Genomic DNA, 26,085 nt, shown 5'->3' on the forward strand with positions numbered 1-26,085 from the left:
CAGAAGTTCGAGGCGGCTGAGCCGGCACATAACATACGTCATAACCAAATGTTATGTGATTGGCTTATGGGTACACCAATGATTTTACACTTCAGACAAGCGCCCGCCCACGAGAAAGTAAACGCTTGTCAATTATGCCCTTCCAGACTCTGTCTACGAAGCAAAGCAAAGTAGCAGAGTTTGGTATTACCAGGCTACGAAGAAGGTGGATTTCCTGAGGATCCTGGAGTCATGTACCCTGCCTGAATATCAGAAGTGGTTTATTGCTGTGTATGCTATGCCTTGAAGGAATGTGCTTGTGGTATATTGGTGCATAACAGTTACAGGATTCAATATACAATTACCAGGTGCTCCTACAAAGAGCTTGAACAAAAAACCTTTTACTCAGTCGTCTGGAAACTGTCTTTGGTGTTTCTGAGACTGTTTTAACCTGGTTTAAATCTTACCTCACTGATCGACAACAGTTTGTTTATATGAGTGGTTCACGGTCTGAGATGGGCTCTGTCCGTACAGGTGTTCCTCAAGGCTCAATTTTAGGCCCCTTACTTTTTAGCATTTACATATTTCCACTTGGACTGCTTTTAAGATCACTTGGGCTTAATTATCATTTTTATGCAGACTACACTCAAATTTATATTCATTCTAGGCCTGGTCAAAATTTGGATATTCCTTTTTTAACACACTGTATTTCTGAAATAAAAATATGGATGTCCAAAAACTTCTTGTGTCTTAATAATAAGACTGAGGTCTAGCTTATTGGCTCCTCCCATCAGCTTTGTAAAGCTGGTTCATTAATTTTAAACATTGATGTCTCTGTTTTGGAGTCACAAACTAAATAAGAAAATATTTGATGAGTTATATTTGATTCAAGTGTGTCTTTTGACTATCATGTGCAGTACACTGTTAAGAACTCCATTTTCCATCTCAGAAATATTGCTAGACTCAGTTCTATGCTATCCTTCTCTGTGACTGAAAGGCTTATTAATACCTTCGTTCTTCCTTGCATTGACTACTGCAATGCACTTCTTGTTGGGGTTCCTAAAACCACACTTAACAAATTGCAATGTGTGCAAAACTCAGCTGCTAGGATCCTGACTGGTGCCAGGAAAAATGAGCATATTATACCAATTCTAAAGTCTTTGCACTGGCTCCCAGTCAGGTTCAGAGTTGATTTTAAAATCCTTACGCTCACATGTAAGGCACTGCATGGTCTGGCCCCTCAATATCTGCACTTTTAGCTTTATATACACCCAAGCGTCATTTATGATCCTCACAAGCTGGTTTATTGGTAGTTCCACAGACACGGTTACGCTCTGTAGGGGACAGGGCTTTCTCTTCCTACGCTCCTAGGCCTTGGAAATTACTCCCTCTACAAATTATAAATGCACAGAATTTAAGTATTTTTAAATCTTACTTAAAAACTCATTTTTTTAGGTTAGCTTTTTCTTGACTGTCTTGATTTTCATATTTTAGTTTGTTTTTAACTGGTTGTCGCGTGTTGTATTTTTACTTGTTTTATTATGTAAAGCGCATTTAGAAACTTTTAACGGCACTATATAAAAATAAAGTTATTATTACAATCAAAAATATCTTAATTTGTGTTTTGAAGATGAACGAAGGTCTTGTGGGTTTGGAACGACATGAGGGTGTGTAATTAATGACAGCATTTTCATTTTCGGGTGAACTAACTAATATTAAATGATTTGCGTTTTGGAAATTTCCATTTTGCCTCACTCTTTTTCAAGGTTAAATTTACACTTTGCGCTAGCATTCACGCTCTGCTTCTGTGAACAGAAAACATCGGCTACTTTAATTTGATTGGCCATCTGAATTATTTTGACACCTTTATTTATATGGCGCTTTTAACAATACTGTAGCAAATTAGCTCAATAGGGAAATGTATATATAATTACAATTAATTATGATTAATTACAATTATTTATATCAGCTGCCAGTAGTAACTGTAGCAGAATTAAATTGCCATCAACTAATTTGTTCGTCCAGCGAACATTCAGTGTAAGTTCATATCAACTCTAAGAAAGGATATATTCGTGGCCACAGTATTAATGCATTAGAGCATGTAGCAAGGGTCTAAATCGTAAAGGGACATTATTCACAAGCAGGACCAGAAACTCATGTAATTTGTGCACAAAAGTTTTATTAACTAAACACTAACACGCATAACTAATCTAAATAAACAAACATACAATCACTCATACATGGGGAAAGGGCAAATAAGATTTGATGGATGAAATCATCAGGAAAACCAGACAATGAAGCTATGAAAAGAGTTTATAACAGGGTCTATAGCTTATACTAAACCTCTGTCTCGTTTAGTTGAATGTACGATACTTGCATTGCCTTGGTCGTTGACGAGTGAGTGATGAAAGTCTTGATGGTTTCAAGGTTTTGGACTTGCGATCACGTTCTGCCAGGTTTGAAGAGTGATGAATTCCAAAGATGTCCTGACTCGATGGTGATTGGGAGTTTCTTCCCAGGTAGGAAGTGAAGAAGAGCTAAGATCTGAGGATCTTTGTTGAATGGAAAGTCAAGGGCGAAGCCCGGCACACTTAAGGGTTCCAGGAGAGTTCTAGCTCACATCCTCATCTTCTCAGAATATAAAAGAATCTAAAAATCTGTGTCAAGACCTGCCAGGCGCGGTTGCGCCGGCTCTGGGACTTAGTCACTAGAAGACGAGAAGGTGATGAGAGACGAGTGAAGAGACTAAAAGCTAGGCGAGTCACTGAAGTGAGGCCTTTTAAGTTCTGTGGAGGTTACACCTCTCGGGGGTCAAAGAGCCAATGGTGACTTGCACTTTCGAAGGGAAAGTCTTTACGACTCTCTGTTTTCACAGGATAGTAATTTGCATATGTAATTCAACTGGGTGTTGATGCAAAAATAACTAAAGATTCTTAGATCACTAACAGGTTGCATATATACCAACATATAATATACTCTCTCATTTAGATCATCAGAAGACGAATTCATAGATACTAAACATGGCATAGATAAGATTACATGAATGAGTGGTTCTATCATAAGCATGCATAAAACAGTATACAATACAAAAGACCACATACAAGAAGGTAGTAATCATACACAATGACCTGGAGATATGCAATTAAGGCCATAGAAAAGTTTGTCCATGAATTAATGAAAGAAGTCATTTCCTATAGCAGTATGTGTCTGTTTTAGAGAGAATCGAGTAGGGGGGAAGATTCTCTCTACATACTTTTAGGTCGTAAAGTTTATCTTATCTGGCTGAGGTGCCGTGGTTGCCATGGTAACCAGGGGCCTGGGGTCCTTCACAGACATCCTGGCACTCAGTATGTTTATTGGGTGAGGGGTCTGTGATTATTTGTTAATCTAATGAAAAATTTATTTGTTAAATCTAATGAACAATTTTGTGTCGGATTAGTCCAAATGCTACAATACAGATTGTGTAAAAGCAACTTTACAGTATTAAATAGGTAAAATAGTGTGTAATAATGCAAAAGGACAATAGCTGAACCAGCAGTTCAATTCCAGGCTGCAACACAGGTCAGATTGTGCAGAGGACCTCAAAACAAACATTGGTATGCAGTTTTCTCTATTGGTTGCCATCCCCTGGTCTAAATTAAAGGGTGAAACCATAGCAAAGAAGATGGTCAGGTGAAGAATAAAAAGGTAAAAGATATAAAAATATAATACAAATAAATAAAAAAGTAGTCAAAGTTGAATCAGATGAAGCTCACTTTCAGCTGTGGTGTGTGAATGTAACATTGTTTTCTAAAAGATAAACATTTTCTATTGCCTCCTTTTTCTAAACCTCTTGGTCACACGATGGAAATCAGAATTATCTTTACAGAATGAGTTTGCAAATGTCGTTTCAGGTCTGTGTGATATGTGAAACTCTTTTCACACTGAGGACACTTGTAAGGCTTCTCTCCAGTGTGAACTCTAATGTGAATCCTAAGGTTTCCTTTAATCGTGAAGCTCTTTCCACACTGAGGGCAGGTGAAAGGTTTCTCTCCAGTGTGAATTCTTATGTGCTCCTCCAGCTTTGCTCGTTTTGTGAAACCCTTTTCACAGTGAGGGCATGTGTGAAGCTTCTCTACAATGTGATGTCGTACACGATTCTTAAGGCGATTCCTCTCAATGAAACATGTATCTCCAGAGTGAATCTTCATGTGCTGCTTAAGGTTTCTTTTATATCTGAAACTCTTTCCACACTCATCACAATCAAAAGGATTCTCTCCCTTGTGAATTGCCATGTGACCCTTAAATGTTTCGTTTCGTGTGAAGCTCTTCCCACACAGGTCGCAGGAGTAAGGTTTCTCTCCAGTGTGAGTCCTCATGTGGACATTAAGGTTTTTTTTCAGTTCAAAACTCTTTCCACACTCAGGGCAGTTGAACGGCTTCTCTCCAGCATGGATTTTTAAGTGGATTTCAAGGCTTTCTTTTTGACTGAAACTTTTCCCACACTGTTGGCAGGTGAAAGGGCGCTCTCTCGTGTGAACTCTCATGTGGCTATTCAGATTTCCTTTTAGTGCAAAACTCCTCTCACACTCTTGACAGGAGTAAGGCTTCTCTCCAGTGTGAACTCTCAAGTGACATTTAAGATCTCCTTTTAGTGCAAAACTTTTCCCACACTCTTGACAGGAGTAAGGCCTCTCTCCAGTGTGAACTCTCATGTGAATGTTAAGACTTCCTTTTAGTGCAAAACTCTTCCCACACTGTTGGCAGGAGTAAGGCTTCTCTATAGTATGTACTCTCATCTGGCCTTTAAGGTTCCTAGTTTCTGTTTCATGAGTCTGCGAGTCACTCAAAGATTTTTCCCCAGTCATGATATCATGGCATTTCTCATCCTCATTGTTCTCTTCCATTTCATTCAGGTCTCGACTCTCCTCTTTCAGTGGCATCAGGTCTAACGTGAAAATAAACAAAAACAAGTTAACGCCAGTTTATTTGTACAAAGCAACAGACATGAAAAAGATGTAAACCATCATATCCAACATGTATGCTAGGTCCTATATCTTTTTTATTGAAAGTTTGAAAAGGAAAGGAAGAGACATGGGACAGAAAGAAGGGGACAGGATTGGGAAAGATCCACGAGGCAAGACTCGAACTTAGGATGCCCAAAGCGCAACAGCACTAGGGTTGTGCCGATAGTATCGTGTATATTATTAACGATAGTCAGAGATATCGCCTGTTGCTGATGCCTATGATGATAGCAAGACGATTATTATTATAATCCATCAAAAATAGGGCTAGGCGCTAATCTTTAGCGAAGCAGCACGGAGAGCCACTTCTGGGATGCTTCAGAAAAGTGCGCGGTGCGGCTGGTATAAACACAGGCATTGACTTGAGTGGCCGCGATCAGCTCCGGTGGCCGCATCGGAGCCGTAACGCACAGCAGACGTGTGCTGTTGCTGCAGTAACAAACACAACTTTAACGCGCATCTGATTGACAGATAAACCACACACTCTTATTTAAGTACTGTTTTTTTTAATTTGTGGATATTTCCAGCTAGTTTGCTTTGTAGATTCAGTTTAACAACATAGGCTATTACAGCGGTTCCAAATCCCAGTCCTCGTGCCCCCCTGTTCTGCATATATAACACACCTGATTCAAGAGAGCTACGTGCATTAATTGTGTTCCGATTGATATGATCCCTACACTGTGTTCATTGCTCCCTATTCCCTGAGCAGGGGAAATCTGTTGAAGTTTACTTCACTTCGGAACATTCATTCATGGATTTGCGCTGCGCCTCTGCCTGCAGCATCTTCACACACAGACGAGTGGACATCATATACCTCTGTAAATAAATACAATTGACATCTCGCACACTTTAATGCACTTTGAAAGGAACATATACACTTGTTTTGAACTGGAATCATGGTGGAATATCCTGTGACGTCCACTTTGTAGGGCACTTAGAACAAACTAAGTAGGTGGGGTGGTTGACTGGGTTTGGGAAACGCTGGGCCATTAAGTTAAAGACTGCCCGCGGCGACTCAGGACGCTGTTCCAAATCCTGCCACGCCACAGAGGACCACTCACATAGTTTTCCATAAACTTGTTGGCAGAGGCTATTTACACTAACTCCGCCCACCAATGTGTGATTGGGCTAGTCAACACTATAAAAGATGGCTGTTGATTGTCAGCTCCAATGGTCGCAGAGAATACAGCGCGTGTTCTACTCTTTTTGACGCAATCGACCCGGGTTCGAATCTGCCTTCTGGCGAACTTTTTTCTCCCTTTTCAAATATCATATCATATCATATCATATAGGAAAGGCATTTATTTTCAATAAAAATTACAGAAATAACTGAAAAGTTGAAAATAAAGTATCGGTTAGGGTTAGGGTAGGTATAGGGAGGGCTTATTGTCCCAATAAAGCAGCATACAGTACATTTAATAAATTGAATTAAAACTATAATTTACACTCAATACGTAATTACTGCATACTGTTTTAATGAACTACAATACTGAGGTGCAGATAATTGCAGTAAGTATTACAAATAGCAGAAAATCCTGCTATTTCAACATAGTGAAAATAGAATCTATAGCTATTTGCACTTAGTGTAAATAGCATCTTTCGTTAAAGGGGTCCTATTATGCTTTTTCACTTTTTGAATTTTAGTCAGTGTGTAGTGTGTATGTTTGGGCATAAAAAGATCTACAAAGTTACAAATCTCTAAGCCCACTCCAAAGGAAGATGTTTCGTTTTTAAAAAATCCCTTTTCAAGAACTACAACGAACGGCTCGTTTGGACTACAACGTTGATTTTTGGTGAAATAAATCCCGCCTACGGAAATTCGAATGGTTGGGTGGGGAGAACGCTTAGTTGAGCACTGCACGTTTCAAAATCAAAACCTGGTGTGGGTGTTTTTATATCACTGTATTTCTGAAGGAAACCGACTGTCTTCAGAAAATTTGGATGTCATTTTTATTTCATCTTGCACGTAATGTCTGATAAAGCAGTGTTTGTGAGCGGAGCTCTGCTTTGTGTACAGCGTTACCGGGGAAACCTCGATCTCTACCACTCCAACAGCGCCTCCCGCTGGCAGAGAATGAATTTGCATATATATGCCGCCACAAACAGTGTAAGTCTGTGGGACTATGGTATAAATAAATTCAACTGTATAACAGTTTCACTGCAATTCATGTTATAATGCTAGAATTATCCTATCTAAAACATAATTTAGCCAAAATCAAAACAAATAACGTTACCACTTTAATATGTCTTGTAATATCCGTGCGTGCAAAGGTTCTGCATGATCCTCTTGTTCAATATTCTTGGGGTCTGAACTGATATGGCAATATTGACGAACTTGCTGTTTTGGCGAGGGGTGGGGCAGTATTGAAACGCCATCGAAGCTGTTCACCAATCACAACGCACTGGGACATCTAATCCATCCAATCACAGCACATCTCGTTTTTCGGAAGGCGGGCCTTCATCAAACCCGGAACTAATCGAGCCGTTTGTGCCAGGCTGGGGAGAAAGGTATTGTAATAATGTAAATTATATGAAAAATAATGGGATTTTCGAACCACCAAGCATGAGAGCATGTTCTAGTACAACCCCAAAACAAAATCAAGACTTTGTAAAAGAACATAATAGGACCCCTTTAAGAAAATATGCTTTTTGCACTTAGTGCAAATAGCCACTGCCTTCCATAAATCACATTATATTTGTCCCAATTTGGGACTCCCAAATTATTGTTAATGTACATAATGACTTGACTTAACTTAACTTAACTTCATCCTAGGCTGGAAGATTGTGTATTTTGCATCTTTCAGGACATCATTTGTCTTTCTATCCATATGCTTTATATATATAGCTATATATAGAGCTATTAATATACATAGATAATTCCAGAAGTGAACTTTTATGTTAACAGTTTTGGATTGCAGTCTTGAACTAGATGCAATACCTGTGAGTTGGCGCTATGTCAAGTCAAGTCAAGTCAAGTCACCTTTATTTATATAGCGCTTTTAACAATACAGATTGTGTCAAAGCACTTAACAGTATCAAATTAGAGGATAGAGTGTCAGTAATGTCTAATGATAAGATTAAACACTCAATTTTCAATTTCATTATTGAATTCAGAGATGTCATTGTCTAGCTCAGCTATGCTTCTCGTCCAGTGTGCAACTACCTTACGTTCTTACCCCGCCCATGTATTAAATGTGGGTCCTTGAAAGTGAGCTGTTTTCTAACGTATTTACCTTAGCTTCTTAGGTAATATCAATGCTATGACATATTTCAGATGTGTCCTAAATTACAAAAACATACATTTAATTGTTTGATCAAAATTATTGCTTAGCCTATGTTAGGGATAAGTCCTAACGTCCTCCTAATTCTACGCCCCTAATGGGCGCAGAAGCTGGAGGCAGAGTCATGGGATCATCTTGACTGGATGAAGCTGGAGACCGGAAAACCTGAGGCTTATCAAGGCACTGACTCCCTATTACACATCGTATACATTTTAAAATATTGCTAATAACTTAAAAAGCCCTGAATGGTTTAGCTCCTCAGTACTTGAGCGAGCTCTTTGAGAAGAACTCTAATAGTTCTTCACGTCCCCTGCAATCTTAAAACTCTGGCCATTTGATAATACTTAGAAAATCAAAATCAACTGCGCGCGGCAGACCCTTTTCCTATTTAGTGCCCAAATTCTGGAACAATCTACCTAGCGTCGTTCGGGAGGCAGACGCATTCTGTCGGTTTAAATCTAGATTAAAGAACCGTCTCTTTAACCCAGTTTACACACATTTCTATAAATCAAATCCGTTAAAGGATTGTTAGGCTGCAATAATTAGGTCAGCCAGAAACAGGAATACTTCCCATAACACAATGTACTTGTTACATCGTAAGAAGAATGGCATCTACGCTAATTAGCGGCCAAGCCCAAAGGGGCGAAGGGCCATATTGTTTTCCTTAGGATTATTATTCTTCTTATTATTATTCCTCTAATTTTTCTTCAAGGTTTTTGGGGCCCTTAACATGCTCAAAAACTCTCGAAACTTGGCACACACCTTGGAATCTGCAGCCATTAGGGCCAGGCAGAGACTGGTACATAGGTGTGACATTAAGCCGGACAACTTTATAATTTTAGCTACGACCAACAGGGAGTCTGCTATTTTGATTTGAATTTTTGCAAAAATATGGCCGTGAATTATTGCACACTAGTCTTATGAAAATCATTGAATTCACACCAAACTTTGTCAACAAGATTGCAAAACACTGAGGAACATAAATTGTGAACAGATTTTGGATATATTGAACGGTGTTGCCGTGGCGATTTATTAAAGTAACAGTCTTTCATAGGCTTGATGGTTTGGATTAACACTTTAATTGCTGTATCCCTTAAAACCAGACTGCCAGAGGGTTACTGTGAATGCATATGTCCGCTGTGCCCCTTTTTCTTGATGCCACTGGGGTGGCAGTTGCACTGATGGCTTGGGTCCGTCATCGCTGCTTGCAGCTATATTATTAGTCTGTTCCTTTCTTATTCCGAGCTCACCGTAGCCACCAGATCCAGTCTGTATCCAGATCAGATGCTGACTTGACGGCCATCGGCACAGACCACGAGAACCCAAAGAGTCATCTGCTCAATTCTGACTTCTTGTACTCTGAAATTAAAACATGCCATGCTGGTTTAATCTTGTTTCCTTGCCACTGTCGCCTCTGGCTTTCTTAGTTGGGGACACGTAATTTCTGGCATTATTGTTGACTTGCTTGCACACCGATTGTACATCTATTTAAACTGAGATAAGCTGGACAATGACATCATGGAATCAATGATGAACTGACTTGATCTGGAAAATTGAGTGTTAACCATCATCAACATACTATTTTTCTGTTTAATACTGTAAAGCTGCTTTGACAATCTGTGCTCCCATGGTGGCACAGGATGGTCAGACTCACTGTGGGGCTTGGGCTCTGGGCCAGAGGTGGCTATAGGCTCTGGCTCCATTGGGGCATCGGCTCTGGCTCAGTGTTCATGGTGGGCATGAGTTCCCTATCGGCTCTGGCATCATAACCATGTAGTGGGGGGTACACTAGCTTGGCTCTGGAGTTGGCTGCGTGACAAGTGCAAGGTGGGGCTTCTTCCGCTTCACCCACGGTAAAAGAAGCTCCATCTACCCACAATGCAAACTTGGTGTACTCTTTCAGTGTCCAGCAGGTATTCAATGCAAATTAAATGGTTTTGTTTTTTTCTGCAGTCGAAGAAAGTATAGCCTAAATTATGTCAGTGATTTCTCACATTTTAAAGATTATCAAGAATTCTTATTTTTTTCAATCTGCAGTCTAATAAAGGTTAAGAAAATAGAATTAGCCTATATATCTAGACTACAGGCTAATTCGATTCTTAACTTTTAACTTCTTAAAATTTATTATGAAGAACTTTAAATGAACTTCTAATGAATTTTAATGAATTTTCGTCATAAGAAACATACGAACATAACAAATACCCTAGCTATTCTTCAAAATGAAATTTTATTTTGATAGAGCTACCTCTGAAATGCATCCAAAAACAATCAAAGGGCCATTGGGGTTTTTTCAATGTAGACATTGTTTGGCATGTCTTAAACTAAAAAAGTGAATAAATTTGTGAGTTATTCTAGACATCAAGAATTTGAAATTAGACATTTTATTTCTTGTCGTCCAACCAATGTAATATATTTAACTTTCCTGTCCTTGTGATCTTCAATATGTGGGGAAGACCAATCGACAATTAAGATTTCTTATTTATGAATACAGAAGTGACATAAATAGAGCCAACAGTAAATCACCTGTTGCCTGACATTTCACAGAGTTAAATCATTCAGTTAATGAATTTCCATTTTGTGGAATAGATATGGTACTTCCAAAGCGTTGTCATACTAATTTGGAACGTAAATTATTACAAACTGAAAGTAATTGGATTTTTTGTCTTAACACTGTACAACCAAATAGTTTGAATGAAGATTTCAATTTGTCTAGATTTTTTTTTATAATGTATTTGGGGTTTTTTTGTTCACATGTTGGTCAATTATATTATATTGGATTGTATGGAAATTTTGATTGATATTTCTTTGATTTTGTATCTTTCTAGATATCCTCTGGATATATTTGTAAATTGCCAATGAAGTAGGCTAAATGGTCTGTTACTGATTCATTAATTGATTAGATACACGTGTGTTGAGATGTGAAAAATGAATTGGAAAATTAACCATTTCAACAGTATGTGAACACTGAGGAAGGTCCTGCGTGACCGAAACATACAGTATGTTGATTTTAACATGCACTGAGCGCTTTTTTGCACTTTATAAGAATAAAAGAAGATTTCTAGTATCTTGGCATGTAATCCTTTTATTTGTATACGCAACAAACGAATGAACATGTTTAGAAGCCTTCCCCTGGAGTTTATGACAGAGAGAAACGTAACCCGGCCAAAAAGAGGAAGTAATCTTAAGGAGAAATTGATTTTACTTCAAAAACACCCGTTAAACTTGTAACTGCAAACAATTACATTACGGCTCTACTCTTGAGCGTGATGGGCAACGGTGAGAAATTGAGCACGAGCGGGATCCAGAAAACTGTCTTGTGCAGGACTATAACCCACAGACTGACCTCAAACCTGCCATTCATCAATAACATACTCGACAAACACTGTCCTCTCATCTCAGCTGTGCTGTGAAGTTTTGAATGTTGTCAGCTTCCATGTGCATCACAGGAAAATGTGACAAACAAAAACAGTGTTTATTCATTTCTTTCTCAAAAAAGAATCTTTTTCAGTCTCATTTCTTTTTAAATATTAGGATTTTGAAGAGTAAAGGTGTTTTAATCAAGAGTTATTCATGTCTGGAGAGAAAGTAATGTTTACATGACCCTGAATTAATAAAGTGATTGTGAGGATAACAAAAAAAAAAAATCAATTATAGACAACAAATCTCACTCACATTCACACTTTTGCTTTTTGCAAGTGTACTGGTAGATGGGTCGGTGACAAAAAGGGGTTGGCAAGATGAGAAATTCAAAAATCTTTTAAAAACTTGTTTTAAAAGCATGCATCAGGTATTTTAAAATGTACACGGCGTGTTTGTTGATTTCATGTAATAAAAAATGACCGAAACACATGCACCATTTTTTTTTTTTTAACAAAAGTTAAGACTGAATGTACATAAAAATGTCAAATGGTGTATCTGCCAAAGAATGAGAAATATTAAATATTTTATCCACCTAGATGGTATATAAGCTTACTTTTTAAAATATCACACAAAAATCAATTTAATCTCTAAATGTAAATTTTAATGCTTTTTTGCAATATATGGCAGGTCATATGCAGAACACACATCTGTTTTCTAAATAATCTTTGACAAATTATGTAAAAAATATTAAAAACCATATTATTATACTAAACTAGATGATTACATTTTATTAAACATTCATTTTCCTGTATATAATTATATTTTTATGAAAAATACTGGTTACGCCAATTGATACAAACCAATTACACCACTTGACCATGTTGCTTCTACAGCCAAAGGCCATTGTTTGTTGAAGAAATTGACACTGAAAATCAAGCATGACTCAACAAGTTCAGCTGAAGTGCTTTTTTTCAATGCTAAAAAAAACTAAATCTGGCAACTCAAAATGATCAGTGATGAACAGTGAACTCATGTCTTGTATTGTAATTTAAATTTTCTTATTGTAATTTCGTACTGTATTGTGGCATCTATTGGGGAAAAAGGGGCTCTGTTATATAATATTAATTATAAAATATCAGAAATTTAATGAATTGTATTTTGCAGACTGTTACTTTGGTTAACATTTTTTATCAGTGAATTTATTTTCAGATGTAGACACCCACTTCCTTCAGCCACATTATTGAATCAGTTATGTATATACGAATTACATTATATTATATGATACTATATATTGCTTAAAGGGATAGTTCACCCAAAAATAAAAATTACCCCATGACCACCCCGTTTTGAAAGTTTTAAATATGGATATTTTGCTTACAAAAGCACATTCAGGAGGCCTTTATTAACCCCCGGAGCCATCTGGAGTACTTTTTTATGATGGATGGATGCAGTTTATTGGACTTCTATTGGACTACTGAATATCACCCATTCACTGCCATTATAATGCTTGGAAGAGCAAGGACATTTTTTGAATATAAGGCTGATTGTATTTGTCTGAAAGACGAAAGTCATATGCACCTTGGATGGCTTGAAGGTGAGTAAATCAGGTGGTAATTTTCATTCTTGGGTGAACTATCCCTTTAAAATGTTAAGCGAATGGAATAGAAATATGCATTAAAGCTAAACATTTCAAAAACACTAATGTTGTGCAACATCATTATTTTATCCTAGACTTACAGAGATTTAATAATAAAGTTATAGATAAAAAAACACTTTCTCAAAAAATATAACATTAAACACTTGACAATAGTTTCAAATAGTAGTTTAGTTTATATTACATCTTTAATCAGCATCATAAACTAGTGATATTTGACTAAACTGGCCCCTAACATAAAGGCTTGTAATAGGAGTCAAATGGTGTAACTGGTTACACCGCTTGACATTTCCATTGTTAAAAATTATATTTTTAAAGTTAATACTCGTTTTTATAATAATGTATTCCTGAGGTCACACCATTTGACATGTATACCTAAGAATACCTGACCGTACCCTAAAAATGTCAAATTATCTCACATTTTAAAGAGAGTTACTAACATTTGCATACAGCAGTTAGTATCACCAGAGGTCCTTCTCTGTGATATAATTTCCTGTCACATGACCTTCTTGCAAAATATTAACAAAACAGCTCCTTGAATGATGGTTACATCGCCTTGACACTCAAGGAATTTGACTTGACTCCCATAATTCCCCAAATTAATTAGAATATTCAGAACAATGGTTCTCCATTTACTTTTATTTACTATTAAATAGTACTAATGTAAGATTAAGCCAAACTATCTGATCTGGTGTTTTATTGAGAATTTCACCTTTCAGTTATTTGGTACAAAGTTTTTACGGTTACACCACATTGACATTTTTTGCAATCATCCCCCCAAATATTATCTCAAAATAAATTAAAACCAGAAATTTTAGACTTGGTCCACAAAAAGAGAATGTATGCAATTAATTTGCACATTTATTTTGAAATTTTAACGCTTTTAAATTTAATTAAACCACATGGACACAAAAAAATTGCATCACGTCATTGATTCAGATACCGTTGCAAAACTTGTTTTGTTTTGGCTATTTACTGTTTATCATCGTTTAATGTGTGAGATAAATGACTGATGAAACCAACCTGTTTGTTCCTCAGTATCTTCATGTTTGACTTCATTCTTCAGGTCTTCTCTCTCCTCTTTAATAAACATCATCTCTGTTTGTTGTTCCTCAGTATCTTCATGTTTGACTTCAATCGTCTCCTCTATAATAAACATCATCTCTGTTTGTTGCTCAGTATTTTCTTCAATTATCACGTTTTCACTCTCCTCTTTAATAAACATCATCTCTGTTTGTTGCTCAGTATTTTCTTCAATCATCACCTCTCCACTCTCTTCTATAATAAACATCATCTCTGTTTGTTGCTCAGTATTTTCTTCAATTATCACGTTTTCACTCTCCTCTATAATAAACATCATCTCTGTTTGTTGTGTCTCAGTATCTTCATGTTTGACTCTGAAATCTTCTTCAATCTTCAGGTCTTCACTCTCCTCTTTAATAAACGCCATCTTTATAACAGTGTGCTTCAGCAGGAGTTTCTCTGTGTGTTTAAGAGGAGAATAATTAACAGAAAGATCTCTGTGTCTCAATCAGCTCTAGTTCAGCAGCACACTAGTAAGAGTCAGAGTTAATGACCTGATTACACTAAAACACTCAAAACTAGCACTACAAAATAATAAACTAGCACTGCAAATTAATAAAAGAATGCAAATTATGCAAAATCTTACCAACTTGAAATCAAGCTTTTTTTTTGTTTGAGTGTTTTAAGCTCTATTTGTTTATCATGACCGGTCAGTGAGCAAACAGTGTGTTTGTGATGAACAGTGACTGAAAGGTTTCTGTTCATGTTTACTCACAAAAACCGTTCATTATTGTTGTTAGAAGTGTTGCATTCATTATTAATTCATTTCACAGTTCTCTATTTAATTGTCAGAGTTATTTTGATATAAAGACCTTAAATGATTAAAAACAAACCTTTCTCCAGCAGAAACACGGTTGCAGGAGCATGACGCAGCCTTATGACGTCACTTCACCACACCAAAATAAAAGTCCCGTTCACACGCTAAAAATAATAATAGAAGAGTCATTCCACGAAACCGGTACGATTTGGACTCACACATTTTTAGATTTTTTACCAAAAAATATTACTTTTCTGAACACCCCACAGCATTAATGGCATATTTAACTTCCTGAAAAAATATTTTCCCATCTCAGGCATCAAATCCCTATTATTATTGGTCATTATTTTAAGATATGGGCACTATTAATCTTCAACCCCGTTACGGACACTATAGGAGCTCTCTGAATATGATTATAAAATGTATTTGTAATGAAATCAACATTTTCCTATTAATCAGATGTCCCTCACACTAATTCAGTATTTGCAAATATAAAAGTTACATAAAATCTCACACTTTTGCTATACTAAAGCCTGAAATTGAATTTTATGTGACAGCAACCTCATCATTTTTGATAAAAGAAGTGGGTTAACTTCAGAATTTGAACTAAAATCAGTATTCTTATGATTGCTCTGAACATTTCAGACTGAGTTCAACAAACATTAAATTACTTTTTCATAAACTTAAAAAAATAATTTAAAAAAATGTAGGTGTGACGGGGTTGAGACTAGGGTAACGGGGTTGAAGATGGCAACGGAGTTGAAGAGACGAATACAGCTTAACATATAAATAGTTGTTTTTTACTCAAATTCACTGTAAGATTTTCTATAAACACTATATTTAATTATGTGACCAAGAAAAACAACAGATATAAATTGCAACTGAACTGAGTTTTATTAACCCGACTGCAGAAAAAACAGACTGCAGACTGAATAGGTCATCAAAATAAAACAAATAACTTGTGTGGCATTCAATATCTGGCCCACACCTCTTTCAAGATCTCCACATGTAGATGGTGCTGAAGCACACAGGCTCTGGTTTTCCACCAACATACAACACCCCTGTACAGTGCATCCGGAAAATATCCACAGTGCTTCACTTTTTCCACATTTTATGTTACAAACTTGTTCCAAAATGGATTCAGTTATTTTCCACAAAATTCTAAAAACAATACCCCATAATGATAATGTGAAAGAAGTTTTTTGAAATCTTTGCTAATTTATTTAAAAAAAAAAAAAAGGAAAGAAAAAAAAAATTACATGTACATAAGTACTCACAGCCTTTGCTATGACACTCAAAATAGAGCTCAGGTGCATCCTGTTTCCAATGATCATCCAACTTGATTGGAGTCCACCTGTGGTAAATTGAGTTGATTGGACATGATTTGGAAAGGAACAGTCCATGTCAGAGCACAAAACAAGCCATGAAGTCCAAGGAATTGTCTGTAGACCTCTGAGACAGGATTGTATCGAGGCACAGATCTGGCGAAGGGTACAGAAAAAATTCTGTGGCATTGAAAGTTCACAGAAGCATGTAGTCTCTGTTACCCTTAATGGAAGAAGTTTGAAACAACCAGGACTCTTCCTAGAGCTGAGCTCCTGGCCAAACTGAGCAACTGATGGAGAAGGGCCTTGGTTAGACTGGTGACCAAGAACCTGATCATCCTCCACCTCCATGATCATATGTGGAGATAGGAGAAACCTACAGAAGGACAATCATCACTGCAACACTCCAACGATCTGGGCTTTATGACAATGTGGAAGGACTCAATCCTCTCCTCAGTGAAGACGCATGAAAACACACCTGGCATTTGCAAAAAAGCACCTAAAGAACCCTCTGGCAAGATTTTCTGGTCTGATAAATTTCTGGTCTCAATTTCAAGCATCATGTTTGAAGGAAACCAGCTCTGCTCATCACCTGCAAAGTACCATCCAAAAAGTAAAGTGTGCTGGAAACAATCTCATACTGTGGGGCTGTTTTTCAGCGACAGGGACTGAGGAACTTGTCAGAGTAGAAGAAAAGCTCAGTGCACCAAAATATTGAGATCGCATTAATGATAATGATTTAGAATCTCAGACTGGACAGAAGGTTCACCTTCCAACAGGACAATAACACTAAGCACACAGCCAAGACAACAAAGGAGTGGCTACGGGACAACTCTGTGAATGTCCTTGAGTGGCCCAGCCAGAGCCCAGACTTGAACCCGACTGAACAACTCTGGAGAGATCTGAAAACCGACGCTCTCCATCCAACCTGATGGAGCTTGAGAGGTCTTGCAAAGGAGAATGGGAGAAACGGTCCAAAAATAGATGTGCCAAGCTTGTAGCATCATACTCAAAAAGACTTGAGGCTGTAATTGCTGCCAGAGGTGCTTCAACAAAGTATTGAGCAAAGGCTGTGAATACTTATGCACGTGTTGTGTGTTTTTCTCTTTTTTTTTTATAAATTTGCAAAGATTTCAAATAAACTTCGTTCACGTTGTCATTATGAGGTATTGTTTGTAGAATTTACTTAACACTGAGATGTGAAAATCTAGGCAGAACACACGTACACACACATAGCTTTGACATGAACATTACTACATTCAACATATGCATGTGGTATAAGATTCTTGATCAAATATAATAATTCATTTAAATTACTGGATAACTTCAGAACCAAAGTGTTAAAAACACAACCCCATCACAATCTCACAACCCCGTTATGATCAAATAAATAACGGGGTTGAATGTGACGGGGTTGTGATTTTTTGCTCAAAACGGCCCCTTCCATAAACGTAGTGAATAACAGGAGAGTACATGGTATGCATGATATTAAGAAATCATGTATATTGTTAAAATAACAAAGATTGTTTTCACAAGTAATTGTTTTCTATCTTTATTTGATGTAACGGGGTTGAGTCGTTAAGCTTGACTATCACAATATTAATAATGTTATAGTTATAAAAGAAGGTAGTAACTTGCCTATGTCTTCTCACAATGTTGTTCAGAAGAGTTATATGATGTCACTCTCTGTTAATGATGTCACATAAGGATCAGTTCATTATTTTTATGGGGGGAGAATGATTTGTGTAACGGGGTTGAGGGGTTACTGAGGTACGGAACTAAATAATATGATTTTATTGAATAATCATGAATTTACTTAGAAAAAAAACATTACCAGCAAAAAAGCACAGATAGATATTCATGAGAATAGCAAAATGTATGGACTTTTTTCTAATTTTATTATTCATATCCCAAGCACACTTTCATAGAAGGCCATGAGGGACATGACAAAATAGGTGGTGTCAACTGAAAAAAAAACAAGATTATTTCTAATATATAGATAAAATGTATGTCATGTTTTTAAACCTTATTAAAGGAGACATTTCAATTAATACAAAAATATTCTAAAAATAGATTTTGGTGACCCAGTAGATAAAATACACTTAAAAAGGTCAGAGGGACTCAAATCGTACCGGTTTCGTGGAATGACTCAGAAATTCACATACAGAAAACACATTCAAACAATCAGCTAATGGATTCATTTGAAGGATAAATCAAAGGGTAACACTTTAGAGTAGGGAACATTTATTCACTATTAAGTATGACTTTTCCCTCTATAAATTCCTAATTTGCTGCTTATTAATAGTTAGTAAGGTAGTTGTTAAGTTTAGGTATTGGGTAGGATTAGGGATGTAGAATAAGGTCATGTACTATGTGTGTAATTGCTACTAATACATGGCTAATATTCTAGTAATATGCATGCTAATAAGCAACTATTTAAAAGACCCTAAAATATTGTGTTATTAATCAAAGCTATAAATACCACTGATATTGTTAAAAAGCTTCTGGTTAATATCTAAAAGTGATCAGAATTATAACACCAACTACTGAGCATTTGTGATATTCTCCATCATGAATAAAGTCAAGTATCTTGATCTTCATATTATAAAGGATTAGAAAGAACTGTTAAATATTTCAAACTCATTCATTTGTAGTTTATTATTTAATTTGTGGTTGTAAAGAGATTTACACTTTAATTTGTTAACTAAAACTTGATCCTTATTATGATGAATAAATATCCATACTTTCTCCATAGAATATAAAGGCAATAAATAAAATCAAATTTCTCTTTGTTTTGTTTAAAGAGGCAGTGACTGTAAATAATTACTGTTACGGGGCTGACGAGACGAGAGGCGTGCGGATCCATTTGCAGACTTTATTGGCAACAGAGACGTGGTCAAACAGGCAGGGTCAAACAATGGCAAACAGGTATATAAAGGCAATGCAAAGAGTAAACTGAAACAGGCTTGGGTCAGGCGACAGCGAACAGTATCAAGAGGGGCGAGACAGGAGAGGTAGTCCAAAACGTTAAACACGATAAAACAACAAAGGCAAGGCTAGGCAAGGCAAGGAAAACTAACGGGGCTCTGTAGGGCAGCGACAATGCATACAATACTCGGCCACGAGGGAGAGAAAGTCCAGGGTAGAAATAGTGTGTGTGATAGTGATGCTGTGTGATCAGGTGTGCGTGTGATTAGTGCAATGAGTGATTGGTGACAGCTGTGTGCGTGTGATTGGTGAGATGGCTGATGGGAAATGCAGTCCATGTGATGTGTGGTGTGAAAGTCCATGTGGTGACCTCTAGTGGTGAATGACCGGGAGTGCAGACCAGATTCGTGACAGAGCCCCCCCCCAAAGAGCGGCTTCCAGACGCTCCACACAGTCTATAATCCAGGAGGGAGGTGGAGCGGAGGCGGAACAGGGGGAGGGATGGAGGGCCAGGTCCTTGTGGCAGGGGAGTGATCTGGGACCGAGGTAGAGCCGGCAGAGCAGGAAACCAGGGCAGAGTGGACGGGACTGGAGCCCACCAGGGCGGAGCAGGCTGGACTGGGGCCCACCAGGGCAGAGCCAACAGAACACGAGCCCACCAGGGCGGACCAGACGGGACTTGAGCCCACCAGGGCGGACCAGACGGGACTTGAGCCCACCAGGGCGGACCAGACGGGACTTGAGCCCACCAGGGCGGACCAGACGGGACTTGAGCCCGCCAGGGCGGACCAGACGGGACTTGAGCCCACCAGGGCGGACCAAACGGGACTTGAGCCCACCACGACGGATCAGGAACCCACAGCAGAGCCTGGGACCTAGGGAGGACGGAGACACAGGGAGAAGACAGAACATGCACAGACACAAGGACTGAGGTAGGGAACACAGGAAGTTCATAGTTAGTTCTGATAGCAGTGACAGAACAGAACGAGAGTTCATTGACGGCCTCCATAGCCATGACAGGACAGAACGAGAGTTCATTGACGGCCTCCATAGCCGTGACAGGACAGAACGAGAGTTCATTGACGGCCTCCATAGCCGTGACAGGACAGAACGAGAGTTCATTGACAGCCTCCATAGCCGTGACAGGACAGAACGAGAGTTCATTGACTGATACCGCCGCCACCTCTGGAGGTTCTACAGTGGTAAACACAGGACACAGGGAGAGTTCAGTAATGGTCTCTTCGACCGTAACACAACAGAATGAGTGTTCATTGACAGATACCGCTGACACCTCTGGAGGTTCTGCAGTGGTAAACACAGGACACAGGGAGAGTTCATTGCTGGACGCCACCACCATACGAGGAGCTGAAGTGAGCACCGCCGCGTCGGGAGGTTCTGCAGCATGTACCGCCACCTCTGGAGACACTGCAGCGGGCACCATCACTTCAGGGAACACAGCAGTGAGCGCCACTACCTCAGGAGGTTCTGCAGCGTCAGCCGCCACCTCTAGAGACACCATAGTGGACGCCACCACCTCTGGGAGTTCTGTGGTGGTGTATGCAGCCCAAACACACCAAAATGCAATCCCCATCAGGGGAAGCGTTTCAGACAGGGGAATCAGTTCAGGAACAGGAGGGCTAGAGTGAGTGGGTTTGGGGATAACAGTTGTGCGTGCAGACACCAGCGGTGAATCCCTCACACTGGATATCAGACTGGGATAATGAAAGACTGACCTTGGTGATCTGAGTGTGTCAGCCCGGACGTGACCCGACTCTGGAAGGTCAGCAGAGACGTGACGCTGTGACTCTGGACGAGCAGCGGAGACGTGACGCTGTGACTCTGGACAAGCAGCGGAGACGTGACTTGACTTTAGGAGATCGGCTGTGAAGTGCTGTGACTCTGGACGAGCAGCGGAGACGTGACGCTGTGACTCTGGACGAGCAGCGGAGACGTGACTTGACTTTAGGAGACCAGCTGTGAAGTGCTGTGACTCTGGACGAGCAGCTGTGACGTGCTGCTGTGACTCTGGACGAGCAGCTGTGACGTGCTGCTGTGACTCTGGACGAGCAGCTGTGACGCGACTTGACTTTAGGAGATCAGCTGAGACGTGAAGTGACTCTGGACGAGCAGCTGTGTCGTGCTGCTGTGACTCTGGACGGACAGCTGTGACGTGCTGCTGTGACTCTGGACGGACAGCCGTGACGTGCTGCTGTGACTCTGGACGGACAGCCGTGGCGTGACTTGACATTAGGAGATCAGCTGAGACGTGACTCGGTTGATGACGACCAACTGTGACTTGGCTTGACTCTCTGACATCAACCGTGACTTGACTTGGTTCTTGAAGATCAGCTTTGACTTTACTTGATTCGTGACGATCTATGGTGACTTGACTTAGTTTGTGAAGATCAGCTTTGACTTGGCTTGGTTCGTGACGATCAGCTTTGACTTGACTTAGCTTGTGAAGATCAGCTCTGACTTGGCTTGATTCATGACGATTAACGGTGACTTGACTTAGCTCATGAAGATCAGCTCTGACTTGTCTTGATTCGTGACGATCAACGGTGACTTGACTTAGCTTGTGAAGATCAGCTTTGACTTGGCTTGACTCGTGAAGATCAGCTTTGACCTGGCTTGATTCATGATGATCAACGGTGACTTGGCTTGATACATGAAAATAAGCTGTGACTTGGCTTGACTCACGAAGAGAATCTGTGACTTGGCTTGACTCACGAAGAGAAGCTGTGACTTGGCTTGACTCATTACTGGCATCAACTGTGACTTGACTGGGCTCATGGCTGGCAGCAGGAACATGACAGGGTGTTGTTGTGGCCGCCATTTTGTGAACGGGCTCCGCTGTCACCGCCATTTTGTGAGCGTGCTCATGCGCGGTTGAGATCACACAATTGAGTGCGGTGTCACGTTCCTCCGCGACACCCACAGTGAACGAAGAACCCACAGTTAATAGAGCATAGTCCATAAAATCACTTAAAGACAAACGGGGACCCTCGCGAATTAGTTGCGATTTGAGCGGCTGGTTAATGCCCTCGCAGAAGAAGTCTATGAGTACACAGTCCGGCAGATCAGAAAAATAGGCTAAATCTAAGTACTCTTGTATGTAATCCTCGAGCGATCGCAAGCCCTGCTCGAGGGGTAATAATTGTCTCGCAGTGTCCATACCTGGCCAATGTCCACGTGAAAAGCCGCTGGATCCTTGTGCGGCCGAGTATTCTGTTACGGGGCTGACGAGACAAGAGGCGTGCGGATCCATTTGCAGACTTTATTGGCAACAGAGACGTGGTCAAACAGGCAGGGTCAAACAATGGCAAACAGGTATATAAAGGCAATGCAAAGAGTAAACTGAAACAGGCGTGGGTCAGGCGACAGCGAACAGTATCAAGAGGGGCGAGACAGGAGAGGTAGTCCAAAACGTCTGCGATAGTCCAGGCAGGGGAAAACACGATAAAACAACAAAGGCAAGGCTAGGCAAGGCAAGGAAAACTAACGGGGCTCTGTAGGGCAGCGACAATGCATACAATCCTTGGCCACGAGGGAGAGAAAGTCCAGGGTAGAAATAGTGTGTGTGATAGTGATGCTGTGTGATTAGTGCAATGAGTGATTGGTGACAGCTGTGTGCGTGTGATTGGTGAGATGGCTGATGGGAAATGCAGTCCATGTGATGTGTGGTGTGAAAGTCCATGTGGTGACCTCTAGTGGTGAATGACCGGGAGTGCAGACCAGATTCGTGACAATTACACTGATGGGTTTGAAACTATTTATTTTGTCTGAATGAAAAACTTACATAAAAATGGTTAAAATAATTTCCTCTAAATAGTAATGAAATACAGCTCAACAGGTATATCCATACTTAAAAACTCACAAGAGATCAAAAAGGTGACATAGTGCGGAATATAAACTTTGTAGGGGGTCTGGAGGCTTGATCTCTCAGTTGATCGTCCAGAGTCTCGTCACGTCCTGTCTGTTGCACCCAGATCTTCGAGATTAATGAACTCCTCGTCTGTCCTGTCCTGTCACGGCTATAGAGGCCGTCTGCAAATCCTTGTCCTAAACTTGTGCCTAAACTTAGTGATCACTTAAAATTGGAGTCAAATTGAATACGGAGCTAGACTAAAATTTAAACTAAATCCTGATAAATTCAGAAGCTCTAGTAAAAGAGCGAGTATGCATTAAACCTTCGACCATTCCACTTTTTGGACTGGCGGGTGGATCCTTACAAATGAATCTGATTTTGAACAGTCTGTTCACCCTATACCAGTCAATACATCCTGTGTTTAGCTGTCTGCTTATCTGATTTCAGTTAACGAGTCTGTTTTTGAACCATCTTCCTGTCCAGTTTCAATCTATGAACTTATTTGCCCCACTAGTCCAGTTACGACCCCAGAAACCTTACCTGAGTAGCCCTGTCACAGCCCAAAGACCCACCTTTGAACTCTAAACCCTGCCTGTCGTGAGCTCAGAAACTACAGATGCACTCCATGTCTGTACCATTACCCCTGTCAGTGCTAAAGGAACGGTTTATGAACTGTCTGTCTCTCCAGTTTACGTAAATGAGCCAGATTTTGAACTCTGTCCGGTTTCAGTCAATGAATCTAGTTGTGAACTCAACCAGTCTTTGCCAATGATTCCAATGATGAACTTTTTGCTCATTCAGTTGTCACCAGGGAGAACATTTATGAGGTTTTTGTGTTTCCTGCCTTGGTCCTTGAGCAGGGGCGGACTTAGTGATTTGGGGGCCCAAAGCAAATTTCAGGTACGGGGCCCCAACAAAATAACTATAATGCTCTTTTACACGTAACCCTTATTTTCTTAGTATTCAAATCTTTAAATGGTTTGGCTCCTCCTTACCTTTCGGATTTACTGTCTGAACATTGTCCAGTTGTGTCTCTCCGGTCGTCTAATCAGAGATTGCTACGTATTCCAAAATCAAAGCTGAAAAGTAGGGGTGATCGTGCTTTCTCAGTAGCGGCTCCCAGATTGTGGAATGCACTACCCTCCAGTATTAGATTTGCTCCATCTGTATCTGTTTTTAAATCTAGGTTAAAAACGTACTTGTTTGAACTGGTATATGGTCAATGATGAAATGTAGTGCACTGTGTGTTCATTTGTTTTTATGATTTATAATTTGATATTTCTACTGTCTTTTGTATTGGTGTAAAGCACAAACATGTTGTGTTTAGTTGTGCTACAGAAATAAACTTGACATTGACATTCACAAGCAGGACCAGAAACTCATGTAATTTGTGCACAAAAGTTTTATTAACTAAACACCAACACATATAACTAATCTAAGCAAACAAACATACAATCACTCATACATGGGGAAAGAGCAGATGAGACTTGATGGATGAAACCATCAGGAAACCAGAGAATGAAGCTATGAAACGAGTCAGTTAACCACCGGAGTAAAACCATCAGCGCCGTTTATAACAGGGTCTATAGCTCATACTAAACCTCTGTTTGTTTAGTTAAATGTACGATACTTGCATTGCCTTGGTCGTTGACTGAGTGAGTGATGAAAGTCTTGATGGTGTCAAGGTTTTGGACTTGCGATCAGGTTCTGCCGGGTTTGAAGAGTGATGTATTCCAAAGATGTCCTGACTCGATGGTGATTGGGAGTTTCTTCCCAGGTAGGAAGTGAAGAAGAGCTAAGAGAGACATCTGCTGAGATCCGAGGATCTTTGGTTGAATGGAAAGTCGAGGCCGAAGCCTGGCACACTTAAGGGTTCCAGGAGAGTTCTAGCTCATATCCTCATCTTCTCAGAATATAAAAGAAGCTAAAACTCGGTGTCAAGGCCAGCCAGGTGTGGTTGCGCCGGCTCTGGGACTGTGTCACTAGAAGACGAGAAGGTGATGAGAGACGAGTGAAGAGACCAAAAGCTAGATGGATCACTGAAGTGAGGCCTTTTATGTTATGTGGAGGTCACACCTCTCAGGGGTCAAAGAGCCAATGGTGACTTGCACTACAGGAGGGAAAATTTAAGACTCTTTGTCTCCGAACATTGTAATTTGCGTATGTTATTCAACTTCGTGTCAATGCAAAAACTACTAAAGATTCTTAGAACACTAATGTGTTGCATATATACCAATATATAATATACTCTCTCATTTAGATCATCAGAAGATGAATTCATAGATACTAAACATGGCATAGATAAGATTACATGAACGAGTGGTTCTATCATAAGCATGCATAAAACAGTATACAATACAAAAGACCATATACAAGAAGGTATTAATCATACACAATGACCTGGTGATATGCAAGATAGTAAGGTCATAGGAAACTTTGTCCATGAATTAATGAAATAAGTCGTTTTCTATAGCAGTATGCATCTGTTTTAGAGAGAATTGGGTAGGGGGGAAGATTCTCTCTACATACTTTTAGGTCATAAAAGTTTATCTGATCTGGCTTGCCATGGTAACCAGGGGCCTGGAGTCCTTCACAGACATCCTGGCACTCAGTATGTTTATTGGGTGAGGGGTCTGTGATTATTTGTTAATCTAATGAAAAATTTATTTGTTAAATCTAATGAACAATTGTGTGTTGGATTAGTCCAAATGCTACAATACAGATTGTGTACAAGCAACTTTACAGTATTAAATAGGTAAAATAGTGTGTAATAATGCAAAAGGACAATAGCTGAACCAGCAGTTCAATTCCAGGCTGCAACACAGGTCAGATTGTGCAGAGGACCTC

The 26,085-nt window shown here is 39.5% G+C and overlaps 1 protein-coding gene across 1 annotated transcript in view; it reads right to left on the bottom strand.

Annotated features, from left to right (window-relative positions):
* Positions 1 to 2,154: 2,154 nt before the first annotated feature.
* Positions 2,155 to 26,085, bottom strand: part of LOC131539246 (zinc finger protein 234-like) — a 33,206-nt gene continuing 9,275 nt past the window's right edge. Inside the window, exons 4-6 of the mRNA XM_058773687.1 lie at positions 15,194 to 15,246; positions 14,301 to 14,759; positions 2,155 to 4,906 (exon numbers count right to left, since the gene is read on the bottom strand). Of these exons, the coding sequence (XP_058629670.1) occupies positions 3,816 to 4,906; positions 14,301 to 14,759; positions 15,194 to 15,246 (1,603 nt within the window). The 3' untranslated portion in view covers positions 2,155 to 3,815. The remainder of the gene's footprint in view (positions 4,907 to 14,300; positions 14,760 to 15,193; positions 15,247 to 26,085) is intronic.

Source organism: Onychostoma macrolepis, chromosome 04 (assembly GCF_012432095.1).
Source record: "Onychostoma macrolepis isolate SWU-2019 chromosome 04, ASM1243209v1, whole genome shotgun sequence".
Classification (NCBI taxonomy): Eukaryota; Metazoa; Chordata; class Actinopteri; order Cypriniformes; family Cyprinidae; genus Onychostoma; species Onychostoma macrolepis.